Source organism: Dufourea novaeangliae, unplaced genomic scaffold (genome assembly GCF_001272555.1).
Source record: "Dufourea novaeangliae isolate 0120121106 unplaced genomic scaffold, ASM127255v1 scaffold65, whole genome shotgun sequence".
Classification (NCBI taxonomy): domain Eukaryota; kingdom Metazoa; phylum Arthropoda; class Insecta; order Hymenoptera; family Halictidae; genus Dufourea; species Dufourea novaeangliae.
This window is the reverse complement of record NW_015373961.1, coordinates 3,117,211-3,132,835: the sequence shown is the minus strand read 5'-3', so window position 1 is coordinate 3,132,835 and position 15,625 is coordinate 3,117,211. Positions and strand designations below refer to the sequence as shown.

The 15,625-nt window shown below is 37.4% G+C and overlaps 1 protein-coding gene across 1 annotated transcript in view; it reads left to right on the top strand.

Moving 5' to 3' along the window:
- Window positions 1-15,625, top strand: part of LOC107186543 — a 50,119-nt gene that overhangs the window by 19,911 nt on the left and 14,583 nt on the right. The window contains exon 2 of the mRNA XM_015574436.1: window positions 4,303-4,364. Coding sequence (XP_015429922.1) covers window positions 4,303-4,364 — 62 coding nt within the window. The remainder of the gene's footprint in view (window positions 1-4,302; window positions 4,365-15,625) is intronic.

The following is a 15,625-nucleotide window of genomic DNA, read 5'->3' as shown; positions in this document are numbered from 1 at the left end:
TCTCGATGATTGTCTGCCGTGTTCTACACGATTATTGTCCAGGCGTTATCCCCACCACTGAGGGGAGTCCGTGGAACCTGTCAAGCGCGTACTTTGTTACCCCTTCGCTTTTGTTGTCGAGGCTCGGGCTTCGGACAAAAAACGAATTTATGAGGGTTTGAAGCATTCCTCCCTATACGATTATTGTCCCGGGGCGAATCCGAGTTCGGGACGATAATCGAGAGAAGTCTGTATCGCTTTTTAATGGTACATTTTAATTCAGCCGTTCAAAGGCCAAAGTGATTAATTCCATTTTTTGAAATTTTTTATATTTAACATTTATATTTAAAATGAGTTCTTTCTTTCTTCGGCAAATGAACGGCTTAGTTGTTGGTGAAGCTATAGACAGCGAGAGACGAAATACTTAGTTCGAAATACAGGATATTCAAAGCTGCACCATATCTACACATGAAATTGTTAGAAATGTTACGTAAATTTGAAGAAAATTGTATGTGTAGTCGATATGAGTGAAATATATACAGATTTCGGAAGAAAATGAAATATCTACGGAAGGCTCTGTTAGAACAATGCAGGTATAAAACTTTATCAAGTGCACATTAATGTGAAACAGCGTAAATAAATAATAAGTTTTGATTAAGTCTGATCTAACCTGTAGCAGTTTCATTTTTCACGTAATTTTAATATAAACGACTTTTGTATGTAAACAGGAGAATTATACAATAACTCAGCCTTCTTCATTCTACCTGATTGAGTGGTACTAAAATTTTTCGCGTAGAATGTAAATACACTGCCTGTCGTAATCTTCCCACCAGCTTTGGCGAAACAAAGTAGACATAATTGCAACGTATCTCGCATCAAATTAGTCAGTCGTATGCAATCACGAGAAATCTTACATCGCGATGTACAATGTATTTTACATCGAACTGAATGATTGGACAAGTATATACAGGGTGAACCACGAATCGTGATCAGTAGAGATTACTATGTTATTAGTAGTCCGATCGAAAATGTTTTTACCAGGTATAGCATGGTTTTAAGAGAGCTTTAACGTGATTATAGCAAATTTTTTGTCAACTCTTTTTTTTTCATGATTTTTCGAGGTCACCTTCGATTTTTTGCAAATACGCCTATAATTTTTTTACGCCTAACACATGTTATGTTATGATATTTACCGAATTCGTCTTGAAATCTTCTAACAGATACATATATATGTATATGTATTTATGTAAGGAAGAACAGTCACGTTTTTCCAGCACGGCCTGTGTAATCGCAGGTGAAAAGCGGTTTAAAGGTCGTTCCCGAGGACGCTGAAATCCTGTTAAGATTGACGACGGGCAACGGTTCGCGTGTAACAGTATTTTCGTGCTTGGCGAAGACACAAAAGGGAATTATGCAACTCGCACAGGACGGCTACGTGTACCGGTGATTGCGCAATCCTTCGACAAGACCGTCGGGGATCAGACAGCAACTCTGTTCTGTTTCCGGTTCACGCGATTTCGGTTTACTTAATCAGACAGCCGACGTTTCTACTTCGAATAGCGGTAGAAACGAACGAATGTACCTTTTTTTTTTACATTTGGCATGTGTTATATTATGGCTTTGCTGAGTCCAATGAATGATCGAATATTATGTTTTCGAGAAATGTACGAATAAATTTCATGTTGATAGATTACATAGATTGCAATTTTGAAGGATTCTTTAGGTGGATATAATATATTTTGAACGTCGTTTGAGGTTAGTGTGGGGTTATATGGACATTTTTCATTGTCTTTCATGGGCGCCTTTTTGGTGAAATGAATAAAGTACAGCAAATTTTTATTCCTGTCTGTCCACTTCTATAATGAAAGAAACTGAATGTTTCGCAATGAACAATATAAAGGTTCTAATAAAGTTTTACACTATTTAGGTATTATTATTAAGGTAGTATAGTCTCTAGTGTAGAAAGTGAAATTCTGCCGCATTTTAATTTTTAGATACTGGTACCGAAAATTATGAATTTGTATAAACTTCCGCAGTCTAACGATAAGCGATAAAATCTGATTTACTCTCAGGACAATACCCAGAATTTACATAATAATGTTTTCTTCAATTTCTCAAGACTATAGTCCTTTCGAGGAACGTCAATAAATAAATTCGTGTAATATCAACATATTCGCGTAACACGTTCACAAACACATAAATCTCAGTAATCGAAACCGCAGAGGTTTAAATATTTCCAATAATTCTCAATGCACTATCGTAGACATAATCTTGCGTAAAGCTTGTAAAAAAATTCTTCATCACTCACCGATACCCTGTCAATATTTCCTCGGTTCAATTCCAGTCCGTCCGCAAATACAATGCCTTGGACAAGCTCTCACAAAAATTCCAACAACGTATCACTAGACAAAAATTGCCCAACAATCATTTTACAAGCACACTGCAAAATTTCCCCTATACCAAATTGTTTAACAAGGACAGAATTACGGTCAAAATGACGGAAGGGAGCACGAAGAATCGGGATTCAAAAGAGGGCTCGAAATATCGCAGGAACGAGAGACGCCTGGTCTGATCCAGCCAACGTGGGTCCACTTTAAAATTCAAATTACTCGTGTCCGCTCGTCGATGCCACCTGTAAGTTCAATTTAATTTCAGCCGGTGCCCAGGGACTGGCCGCTGGATTTAATTTTTCGTGTTTGTTACGGAAAGGGGGTTTGGGGTCGCGCCGGCACGCGTGAAGGAATCAATTTTTTGCGGGACAATACCTGGGATTATATTCATACCGGCCGCCACCGATCCCAGTCGTTGAATATTTCAAAGTTTCTCCGGACCACCACGCCGCGCCCGATAACCGTATCTTTTACGCAACGTCGACGGTGAACTATCGAACTGCTTTTTGTCTTTATGGCGGCGGATCGACTTTATGATCGACTCCCAAACCGGGATACCTGAACCGTTCGATGCTTGAAACTGTTCGACTGCCTGTGTTAATAAACGTCGCATTTAATATATGCACTCTAGAACCGTATTTCTCTTTATTCGTATTCATTCGTTTAAAGGAGTTGTTCTTGAGAATATATTGTTAATAAAAGTTGAAGACTCTTGTGTCATTGACCTTTTGTGCACTGGTTGGGATCAATGTGTTTTTCTTTTGTTTATTTCCAATAATTCTTTGTGTTCAGTGTACAAGAAAGTAGTAGCTGCTGTATTTTGGTTGTTATTGTGGTTTTATGGAGTATTTAGCTTTTGACGGAAAAGTGACAAGCAATTGAAGACTTTGGTGCACAAAACCGGTTATCTTCATTCTTGGCCATTTTTATATTAGAACGTATTCTACTGATAAAAAAAGGCCAATCGTTTGGTTACTAGTTTTACACAAGTAAAATGTTTTACATTTATCCGCCACGGATCCTTCATTCGCGTCGTATTTGTATAGGAAATTGGTTACGAGATGGAACTGTCCGCCATCTTGGTTGCTGATGACGTGTCTACGTCTTTTGGGCCCGCCATCTTGAAAAGAAAAAAGAAACCTGATCGAGCGCATCGGTTACAACCGATGCCCATGTAATCTCGCGCAGCAAATGGGAAAAGGTTGAAAAAAGCTGATGCCAGAGGGGAATATTTTATACGCAACGACACGGAAGAAAATTACGCGGGGGCTTCCGGTGTTCTTGAACGGCGGCGCATCCGCCGGGAGATTTAAACGAGCGACGAGAGACCGTCGAGCTCATTCTCGAAATGCCTGCTGATGCACTTTTCGACATGCCGAGATTGCATCATCTATTAGATGCACCAATAAGTAATCCATCTATTCTTTTAATCGTGAACCGACATATGTATTTTATATTGAAAATATCTTTCTCGATCTTTCGTTCTTTAAGAATGGTGTAGCGTAAGAAAAGAATCACTATAAATATAAATTAAACAATGTACCTAGATTCTTAACATCTATCGAAACGAATAAAGTTGAGAATATTGGATTACTAAATTAGTAGTAATAATAAACTTAATAATTGGAAATTTCGTTAAGGAATAGTGGATTACTAAATTGGTAGTAATAATAAACTTAATAATTGGAAATTTCGTTAAGGAATAGTGGATTACTAAATTGGTGGTAATAATAAACTTAATAATTGGAAATTTTGTTAAGGAATAGTGGATTGCTTATTGGTACACCGAATAATATGCTCTGTATACTATAAGTTGGGTTTAACTTTGTTTCACATTTGTTTATATATATACTACACGTTTTTTGGTTCCTTTTCATTTGCGTCTCATGACGTTGAATAAAGTTTCCTGACAAAATTGATCTCTTTCCTTCAGATCTATCCAAGCCTAAAGGAAGAAGGATCAGTTCTCGGGGGTGCTACGCAGAGGGTGACAAGGTACGTGATTGCAAGTTATCAAAGACTTCAAACTCTCAAATTAATTGTAATCTTAAACGTAACATCGTTAACATATAAATGACGATATAACGAGGTATGTAGTAAACTCAACACGGTTCTAAACGAAAGCTTTTGCGCGTCGTCTTCGACATTTCCAAAATTCGTCAAAGCTGATGTAAGAGATATCAAAGTGTTCCACGGATATCTTAATAAGATACTGTACAGTGTAAACGGAAAACTTCGTCTTGAATGTATTAAAATATCAGCAGTATTTACTATTTCACTGTACATACTGAAACCGTCAATTATGGCAAAGTCTGCGCCCAAAATTTTGTCGACAATTTTCTTCTTTTAAATTAAATATACAGGGTGCCTCAGCTAACTGGATCACCTCGAATAATAACTTAACGGTACACTATGAAAATTTTGAGGCGTGGAATTTAAATGGCATTCAAGGTCACCTTGATTTCTTAAAATTCTGAGTAAAAATGTATTGATCTGCAAACATCCTAAATCTAATAGTTAACGAGATATTTTAAGAAAAATAGTACGGCTTAAAAATTAATTTTTTGTAAATATCTCTTTACCTATTAGGATTACGACGTAAGAAGGTCACCACATTTTTACTCAGAATTCGATACTTTATCGATCTGCGGTATAAAAAATGGGTCATTCCGTTTAAAAAAAAATCAAGGTGACCTTGAAATCTCTGAAATACTTCCACCAACAAAAAAGAGCACGTACCTTATAAGATGTGCCCCTTGATGCCATTTAAGTTCCACGCCTCAACATTTTCATAAAGTGTAAACTCATTGTTCGAGGTAATCAAGTTAGCTGAGACACCCCGTATACTTTCTTTCGCAACAAAAAGAAAGGTTTTATTCTTCCGGGTTAGGTAGTATCGTCGTCGAATCACTCCGTGCGTCCTTTCTGGCGGTGTACGTGTTAGTTTAAAATATCGGGTATACGTAGACAATTAAGTGGATCGGTGTGGCTTGTACGAGAGCTTTATCGGTGGCGCGAAACAGGATTTAAGTGTCGTTTTTAAGAGCTGCACCGTTGGAAAGTTGCCCGCGCCACGGCTGGAATTGCACTGCTGTTAATAACACTCGTGGACGAGCACAAGTGGAGATAATAAGAATTCGGGATAGCCTGGCTCGGCTGTCCATTAATTGCACCCTTTTATTCCCGTTTTGGGTCCTGTTTATGGTACCCGGTCCACGTCGTTCGTTTCGCCGACGATTGTTTACTTCGATGCGAATTTCACCTCACGTGATCGATAATTAATATATCTTGTAAACAGTACGTTCGTGATTACTATAAACGCCTTCGCACCGTAGAAGGAATACTTAAAAAAATTAGTGCTAAACAAAAAATATACAAGATACAAATATAGAAAGTTGAAAATGGCTCTGAGTGAAAAAATCATTGAAATGTACAAATAAGACGCCTTTACTGTAAAATTCGTGGGTAAATAAAATGAATATATTGAATGTATATCATGGGTAGATTGCAGATTTTATGCATACTCAGGTGTCTTGAAAAAAAATGTCTCAAGATCATGTTTTTTTACGTATCTGCCCATTATCTTCCCTGTTGTACGTTATAACCAACATTACTATTCATTTATCTACATATAATAATATTACCTTGAAATCACCTTGAACTCTAAAACTTTTAAATTCACTTACATACTTTCTTCCACCATTTGATTCTTCCCCTTAAATCATTTAAATTACATAAAACATATTTCTCGTATGATCACAGATAGAGAAGATATTCAGATGGCCTGTTTCAATCGGAACACCCAGTATATAAAATGAAACAAAGACAACCTCTATATTAAGGTTCTCTTTATTTCCCGCCAACCTAATCAAAACCATGTGTATAACCAATTTCTCTTCTTACACCTCTCTCACGAACGGTCTATTCACCGTCGACTTCCAGCTCGTCTACATTTTATTTACGCAGTGTTTCCCGGCGCATGTAACCGTCCGAACGCAATTAACCACCGTGAAAGTTACTTTTCCTTCGGGCAAATTGATTTTCCGGCGGGCGACCCGAGGCGAGTAGCTTAGAGAGAGGACTAATCAGCCGCGGCGTGTTCGACGCAATGTGAGCAGGGTAGGGGTGGGGGAAGGAGGGACCATTCGTTCCTGCTTCGGAAATCGGTTTTCATCGGCGTTTAACGGGTCCGGGGCATCATAATTTCCGCGCTCGCGTAATCGGCCCGTCGACTCGGCTCGTTCCGCTTTAATAATGGATCCATCCCGGGACGGAGGAACGCGTAGCTGAACAAAAAAAAAAAAAGGAATAGAGAGAAGAAAAAAAAACAAGGAGGGAACGTGCCCGTCGGGCTGATTTTGCAGCGACGCGTTTGACCAACGAGACGGGGGATTTGAAATTCCCGCGAGCGACTCGCGGGGCTGGTATAACCACGCAAAATCGGATGAAACTGACGCGATGGGAAAAAAGGATCCGTCAGGTTGGCGCGAACGGAAATTTTCTTTAACACCTGCGAATTATTTTACTGCTGGGACTCTCTGGCGCGCTCTGACAATGGGGCTGTTCTTTTTCGGTTCGGGAAAACAAACGTTCGCCGGGTGAAAGATTTTTGACACGTCTTTGAAAGTGTGACTTGATGATCCGGAGGTGTCGGAGCGTTTGTGAAAGATTCTGAAAACGGTCTGTTTTTTAATAGATTTTTCTCTAACGCGTTTATTGTTACTCATGATTATTATATTACACTATTCGAGTATAGTAGTTATATGCATATTTATACATTTTTGCTCTGGTTGGTCGCGGTTTTTCGTTAATATCTCGGTAACGAAGCCTCAGAATTACATTGTTACTAAGGAAAAAGTTGTTCCGATTCACCCCCCGAGTGCCCCATTTCCGGGTCGGAGGACATTTTTGGGACACCCTGTATAAATTACACTCCCGTTCGTAAGTAATGTATCGGGAGAATTATAGGCGGCAAATGTAACAGGGCATTACGAAATTGTTAAAAGTTTGAAGTAAATATTGTTTAAAGGATATTGAAGCTCGATCGACAACGTTTATGTTATTATAAAGTGATAAACGTGGTTTACGTGTGCTATTATGAAGTGATAAACGTGAATTTCGGTAATCGTAAAATAAGAAATCTGCAATCCGTCATTTTGACGGGTTTGGTATTTCGAATGTTAATGTCAGCACGAATGCACACGTGTCGGATGAATTTTTAAAACAGCATGTCTCATTTCATCTACGATTCAATAGCAATTACGGAGGCTTCACAGGGCACGAGGCTCGTTCTCATAATTACATAAGGATACCCGTGCACGGATCAATATCCCGATAGGGTGTCTCATCGTGATCGTTGATCAAAAGTTATTTTGCGTGTCGCCACGAAACGCCATTAGTCCCCAGGGCTAGATCGAATTCGTGGCGACGAGGACACGAATGAACGAAACGCAACCAGAAATTACGTGGTTCGAGTGGCACGTCGCACCTGCCCGCAGCAGAATGTGACCATTTAAGGTCGAGTCCGCGGCTGACCGACGTTCTCCGATCTCGAGTCATTGTTTAGATTGGATTCACGTTCGTGGAGTGCTCACGGGACAGGGATACACCCTCGAAGGACCTCGTTGCTGGCTACAAAATACACCAAATCTACGAGGACAATAGGGAAAAGAGGCCAAACCGGTTTTCTTTGAGAACAATCTAAAGATTTTTGAAATAAAGTAGATTATTCTAGCACAAAGTAGGATACTAGTTGAAAATGTGCCACACACTTTTTTCGTACGATGCTTCGTTTCTAGGATAATCGAATTTGAAAGTTCATCCAACGTGTACACTATTGTTAGTTATCATTCTGTTATTATGTAATGAAAGATACGGAATCGGTGCATCTAGAAATCATTTCCAATCAGCTTTGGCACACTAGTTTTATAGAATCTTTATAGAATAATCACTTATTAGATCTGGTTCGATACGTTTGGCCGCCAGTATTGTACAGGGTGTCCCAAAATATCTTCGATTCACGGACATGAAGGGTTCCTGGGATGATTTGAAACAACTTTTCCCGTAGCAAAAATGTTATCCGAGGCTTTGTTAACTATATATTAACGAAAAACTCGTTAATAACAGTCGTCCATCTGATTGGTCGTGGTTTTTCGTTAAAATATCTCGTTAACAAATCCTCGGATAACATTTTTGCTACGGGAAAAGTTGTTTCAAATCTTCCCAGGAAATCCTCATTTTCGGGAGTCGAAGATATTTTGGGACACCCTGTATATGTATCCATGCTGACAACAAGTAGAAACAGAATGTAAGGAACAGACGCGTTGGCCAAGTCCAATTCAATTTCACCCGTATCCAGCTGATTTTCAGATTCGATTACAGTTGAAAACCGATTATTCGAATGTCGATTATATTATCGGACACGTCGATCGTCTCAAGTACAGATTACCGGGTACACGAAACGAGTCACGAATGTTTTCTGAAGGAATTAGTTCGGAAGAAACACGGTAAAACATATTATCCTTTATTCTTAAGCAATCTTAAAATGTATTATGCAGCACTTCGACTGACAATACAGTATATTGGATTTCAAATACGTAAAGATAATCCAAGATATATTGCTTCATTTATTCTTGTTGAAGAAAATAATGATAAAGCTAAAATAATAGTCGTTAGGTGCCGTTTAAACGTTTATTTATGTTATTATTATTAAAAATTAATTAATTTCTTATCGTTTTTGTATATGTATTAAACTTTGGTTCTCTTACATTATCCCAAAAACCATTTATTCTAACGGATTTGTCTTCCCATTAGTTTGTAATCGGCGTTCTACTGTATCTCAGAAATAAAACATTATACGATAAAATTTTATTCTATATTTTCGACTTATTTCTGTACGTGGAATACCACCCAATATGCAACAATAACTTTTTCCCCACGGCTTCGCTCGCGTGGATTTCGTGATTTGGCAAAACTATTCTTCAAATGAAATTTTTAAATTGAATTGTCAAAAAAGAAAATAAAAAGGAAAAAGTAGATATATGTATATTATATTATTCAATTCATCCTCGTTTATTAGGACACCTTTTCGCCCCCTGAAGACAGAATTTTATCAGCATTGGCATTACTTTTCAGGCGTTTGTATTAAATATCAGTTTGAACCAAAAAGCAGTATGACATGACATCTGGATTAAAAGATATTGAGAAATGCATAGAAACACATTTTACCCCATTTTATCCATAGTAGATGGAATTTCAAAACATCCTGAAATTATTTATTATCCATTTGAATAAGTAGCATTTTAATGTAAAAAGCAGTAGGATATCTCATCGGGATTAAGAGATAGTAAAGATTCCCAGAAAATACATTTTACCCCTTTTCACCTTTTGAAGAGTTGAATTTCGAAAAATTCTTTCTTAGTGGACGTTCTAAGACAAAGCTATCCCTAAAATTTCATATTTCTAGGTTAAACGGCAAGAGCTGGGCGTTGATGAGTCACTCAGGACTTCTTGTATATACATACACTGTGTTGCATAACTATAAAACCACCCAAAAAATGTTCGATCTTTATGTATTGTGGTTAAAATGTAAACGAACCACATATTTCTCTAGGGAATCTAATCCATCCTTTTCTGGAGAAACATTATTTCTTAGCACGATTTCAGTCATGACATACTTGGTTTGTTTTTATTTTCACCACAATACATATAAATTGAAAATTTTAGGGTGGTCATACAGTAGACTATAGAAAATCAAACACCAACATTGCGAACTATTTTAAAAAAAACTGTATACGTATTAATTCTACAAATTTCTCACGAAATTTAGTAATCGTACTAATTAGTACGTAAAAAACGAAATTTAGTACGTAAAATGGCGGCTATTGGTCTTACTTGCAATTCTAATCGAACCGCTAATCAGTGGATCCATGCGTTGAGTATCTTCCCAACCACTAAGAATGCTCGAGAGTTGACGAAAAAATTGTCCCAGCTGTCCTCCGTTCACGGAATTAGTTTCGTTGCGCGAATCCTCGTCCGGGCGGATCGATAAGAACTTGCCACCGGGCCCCTAATTACGCGAAAACGCGTGTGCTCCTCCACTAGTGTGTAATTTCTCCGCGTTGCCCCGAGTGGAAGGTAATTTAAGATGTAACGCGGAGCTACGGCTAATTGGTCAATATTTGATGTTTCCCTGGGAAACTGGAATAACACCGGGCTAATTTGAATGAGGCATTAAGAGCTGTGCCGCGAACCCCCAACGGAAAATATTATCCCGCGACGGAATTACGACGTGAAATTATTTTCTCATTATTAATAACTGAACAAATCGGTACACAGTGATCCTTCCCCCATAATCACGTTCCTCGAGACCAATCGCGTCTTCTGTGCGTAATGAAGACGGTGATAAGTATTTTATACTATTTATGCGTTTATATGTAGTTTACACGATTTACAATAGAAACTGAACTAAAAATTTTAATATAGTCTTGCACTGTTTTTCTTATTTGGTGTATCAATTGGTAATCTATTATTTTTTTCATAAATTGCTGATATATTTCAAATTCAAAGCATCTTCCCGCCATCTTCATTTTTCAAGATGGCGGCGAGTATCGTAGAACGAGGTTAAATATCACTGAAACGGCGTAGGCTTCTGATTTCGTCGAAAATAACTATTGAATCTGACAAACACATTGGAGTTCTTCTTGGTGCATCTTCGATATTTTTAATTAAATACAATTTCAAATATACATTGGCGGTCCGGTGATCTAATACTTCGGATGATCCCAGTTTTCAGTGATCGACAATCAGATAATCGACGTTCTTTCGTATCAAAGTGTAACGTCGATATAAAAGAATTAATGGTATTCGTAAATTTCGACATCGTTTGGTTTCTCAGAGAAAGAGGTAATATATTACAATTCGGATTTTACAACGAACAGGAACTCCCGAAATGGCAGCGATCGCCAGTATGTCGCGGCCATCTTATTTTCGACCACCTGCGGACGCAACGTTCGTTCCACTGACCTTAAAAAGGAATCGCTACGGTGATCGGTGCGTGGGCGACGAAAGCCAGCCTAAACATGGCCCACGCGACCAGTATCGGGCGGGATACGTAGCTACGAGACCGAAAACTTGCCTCTGTATGGGAAGAAAAGCCGTCACGCGATCGAGATGTTAATTCACGATAAGCGGGTAACCTGTCCCGGCTCACGTCTTTTATAGGCGCCTTTATCTTCACGGTTGACAATACCGGCGATCTCTCTCTGATTTATGTACAGGTCGATCTATTTAACCCTCCGAGCGTCGAGCACCCTGAAACTAAACAATTCTCGTGTGAACGATATTTAGTCCGTGATAGCGACTATTGCAGACAATCTTGAATCATCTACAGTAAATCCTCGATGAGTGTTCGAAGGTTTCTCGGCACTGACAAGGAGAGGTTCCCAGATGTAATACTGATTTTTTAATGAGGTTTATTATAGTGATAGAGCTTGAAGTTCTGAGATCAATGCTGTTTTGTTGGCTATTAATTGGTCCAATATTAATAATATCGAAAAGTATACTAACTAGAGTGGGGGGACCGATAACCCCAACGAAGCCTCGGATAACATTTTTGCTAAGGAAGAACTTGTTCCAAATCACCTCACGAGTGACACATTTCAGGGATCTACAACACTTTTGTTACACCCTGTATAGCCTGCAATTTTAACATTAAATATCTCATAAATTAATAACCAAAAAAATAGCATTGATCTCAGAATTTCAAGCTCTATCACTATGATAAACCTCATTAAAAAATCAGCTTACATTTGGGAACCTCTCCTTGTCAGTGCCGAGAAACCTCCGAACACTCATCGATGATTTACTGTATGCGATGGACTGTTGTGTCCCAACTTTAAGCTTTCTGTGTATACATAATTATTATAATTACCTGACTTTCAGTTTATTAATTTTCTATTCAAAAAAGAAATGAAACGAAGGTGGCGGAAAAATACGATTCCCTTTTCAGAAATTCCAGTATCCGCGAGGTGGCGGTGTAATTCGATTTGAGAATCCACGCATTATAAATGGCTCGCTTTCGGATTCAAAGCGAATCCGTGCTGCTTGGTAATCTACCGCGTCGCCGGGGTACGCGCGCGTTTACGATGCACTTGTTTTATATTCCGATCGCGGATCTCATCTCGTGTAAGCACAGGTGTACAGTAACATGTTTATACGCGGACGTTACGACCATCCGAGCTATTTTCGGCGAACTTTCCACCTTTCCTCGTTTTCGTCGACCTTTACCCGAACGTCATCCTCCCCCATCCCTATCGCCGCTGCGTGCGTCGTGTCTTCTTCGTTTTTTTTTCTCTGCTCAACATTCGCGGAGAACAAAAACGATCCACGGAACCCGACGAGACAGATTGCTTACACGAGTTTCTTCTCTTTGGCCCCCGAAAACAATAGTTTTTTTAACCTGTACTTTTACACTCGACAGGAAATTGTGGTCCAGTCGAAAAAAGAGAAGACTGAAAATCGGTTGGATGGTACTTTCATTTAATTTTTATTCGTTTTCTTTTTTACTAAGTAAGAGTAGTATTTTTATTTTATATGCGTGGCATAGATTGCTGTTTCCAATGGAATTATGGAATGAAGATTTACAGTCTTTCTGAGTTTACTTTTTCTTAAATGTTAACGTTTTTGCGTTGCAAAAACGAAGATCGATGTCTGGTATGATGTGCAATGATGCAGTTTTGTTAAAAAATGCATTAAAATAAATTCATACGAAATTTTGTCTCGTACGATAGAAAGTTTTAATTCCTTTTCTTTCTTGTACAACAGAAAGTGAGTAACCTTTTCTTCTGACTTTATAAAAGACAAGAAATATATTACGCATTATGCATTCAATATTTATTTAAACAGCGATACTATCATTTATTATCGGTCATATTAATTAAATAGTTGTGTTGAACTACTGCTCCTTTAATTCGTTTGTGTAAATGCCACACGAGCGACTAAACGATATTAGATGTAACGAAAGTTGAGAACCACTTCTGTGGTAAAAAAGACCCATACGAATTTTTAATTGGGTATTTATATTGAAAACTTAAATTAGACGTTTCGAGTTAGTTGAAACGTCGGGAGCATCTTTAAGTATTATAATCAAATTCGAAACTAATTACGATGATCGTTAACTTAAATCCTTAACAGTCTGTGAATTGCTACGCTAAAAAATTATCGAGATTCTAATCCGTTTTAACAGCATCGTGAAATATCTACAGCAAGCTAATATTGTCTTTATTAATAACACAGAACTTAACGTAGTCTGAAGCAATATTACAATTTTCAATTCAAAAGTTGAAGTTTAAAGGCATAGTATTTCTAAATAATTTCGTAATAACTTCTTTAATTAGTACATCGAATTAACCGCCACGAGGAAATCGTAAATTATGTCCCACAGCTGCCAATTTCGAAAATTCAAAGAAATAATAGATTCTTTTTTTAATTGCAAATTTAAATTAACCTCCACGAGGAAATTGTAATTTACGTCCCACAGACGATTTCGAAAATTCAAAGATACAGTAGATTCTTTTTTTAATCGTGAATTTAAATTAACCACTACGAGGAAATCGTAATTTATTTCTCGCAGCTGTGAATTCGGAAAATTCCGAATTTACGTGTGCAATTCCAAACGTTTCCCCAATTTACATTCGTTTTGCAAATGCCAGCTGTTTTTCACTAAGCGACGCCTTTCAATTCTTCACTGCCATTTTCCCTTCCCGGGAAACCCCGATTTTTCTAATTTTATCGGCACGCTTCGCCCGCGTTCGACTTTCTCTTTGCCTCCGCATTTTATTTCGTTCCGTTCGTTTCTTTTGCGTTTGCCATCGTTTTATTCGATCGCCCGTCGCTGCGATTTGCGTGTTTCTCTCGCGAGAAGATCGATTTCCCTTTCCGTGATTTCCAGCGTGTGCTGTGATCTTATGGTAGTCAAGCATTATTAGGAACAATCATTATTTCTTCGTTGTATTAACAGTATATACGTGACAGTATTAAGTGAAAAACATTTATAATATTTATGCACTATAGATATAAACTATAATGCATATATAAATACGTAATAATATATTATAGATAGTCTCATAAGTGGTGGTATAATCGTAAAAATGGTAATTTTATAGTACTTGAAAAAAGAAGACGACAATATGGAATAAAATTTTGTCGTAATACGAACCTTTTTGGAGATAATTGAGTTTAATGTTTAAGTCAGTACATCTTAATATAATTCTATGTATTGTTACTGTGTAATGGAAGTAGATTAGAAATAGTATCTTAAAACATTCTTTTTTCCATTTGAATTACCACCTCTAAAAATATTGAATAATACATCTGGGACACTCTATATAGCAAACATAATTAGTAACAAATATACGAAAAACAGAAAGTTAATTATTACCAGTGTCTATTTCAACGTAATTGATAATATAGAAAATATAGCGTCCTTTATTTCCACGAACGCGTGGATACGAATACTTTTGTCTCTCACTGTACATTACACGGTCACTGGTTAATTAAATTATTCTTTAACTTTTGTCGGTAATTGTAACTAACTGTTTGCTCACAGAAGTATCCGACCGTTTCACCCGTCCGGCATATTTTAAGTATTTAATTAATGTTAAACGCAAAATTAACAATCATAATTTACATTAATATAAACCTTCATTAGTACAGTTTGGATTAGAATGCTTCCAACCGAGAAATTATATGCAGTTTACGATAAAAAGCGTTATTTTGAATATTATGTATATTATTATTCACTTAAACAATAATATTAATATTGTCATTATTATTACGAAATGATTATGTTTATTCATTCCATTCATGTTCATGTTTTTAAGTTGTTTATAAACAAAGTCTCATTTGAAAAAAAATCTCGAAATTCCCGCCATTAGTTGCATATTTCTTAAGATTTTTGGAATCCAAAAACTAGTTAGGATCGCGGGATCCCGGAATTGTATTCTCTAATCGGAACACTCATCTATGAAACCTCTCTGAACAACGCTCATGTTACTACAAAGTAACAAATGGCGTAAAATATATAATATTTTACGAAAGATCGAACATTCTTTATACAGACCAGCTGTCCTAATACCTTTTGAGCAATACTGTATGCGATATACGGAGATTTTTGCGAGTGACTGTGCACGAATCTTGTTTTAATTATGTCCGCGAGATCAATTGTCACTGAAATTACGTCCATTTGCAATGAAAAA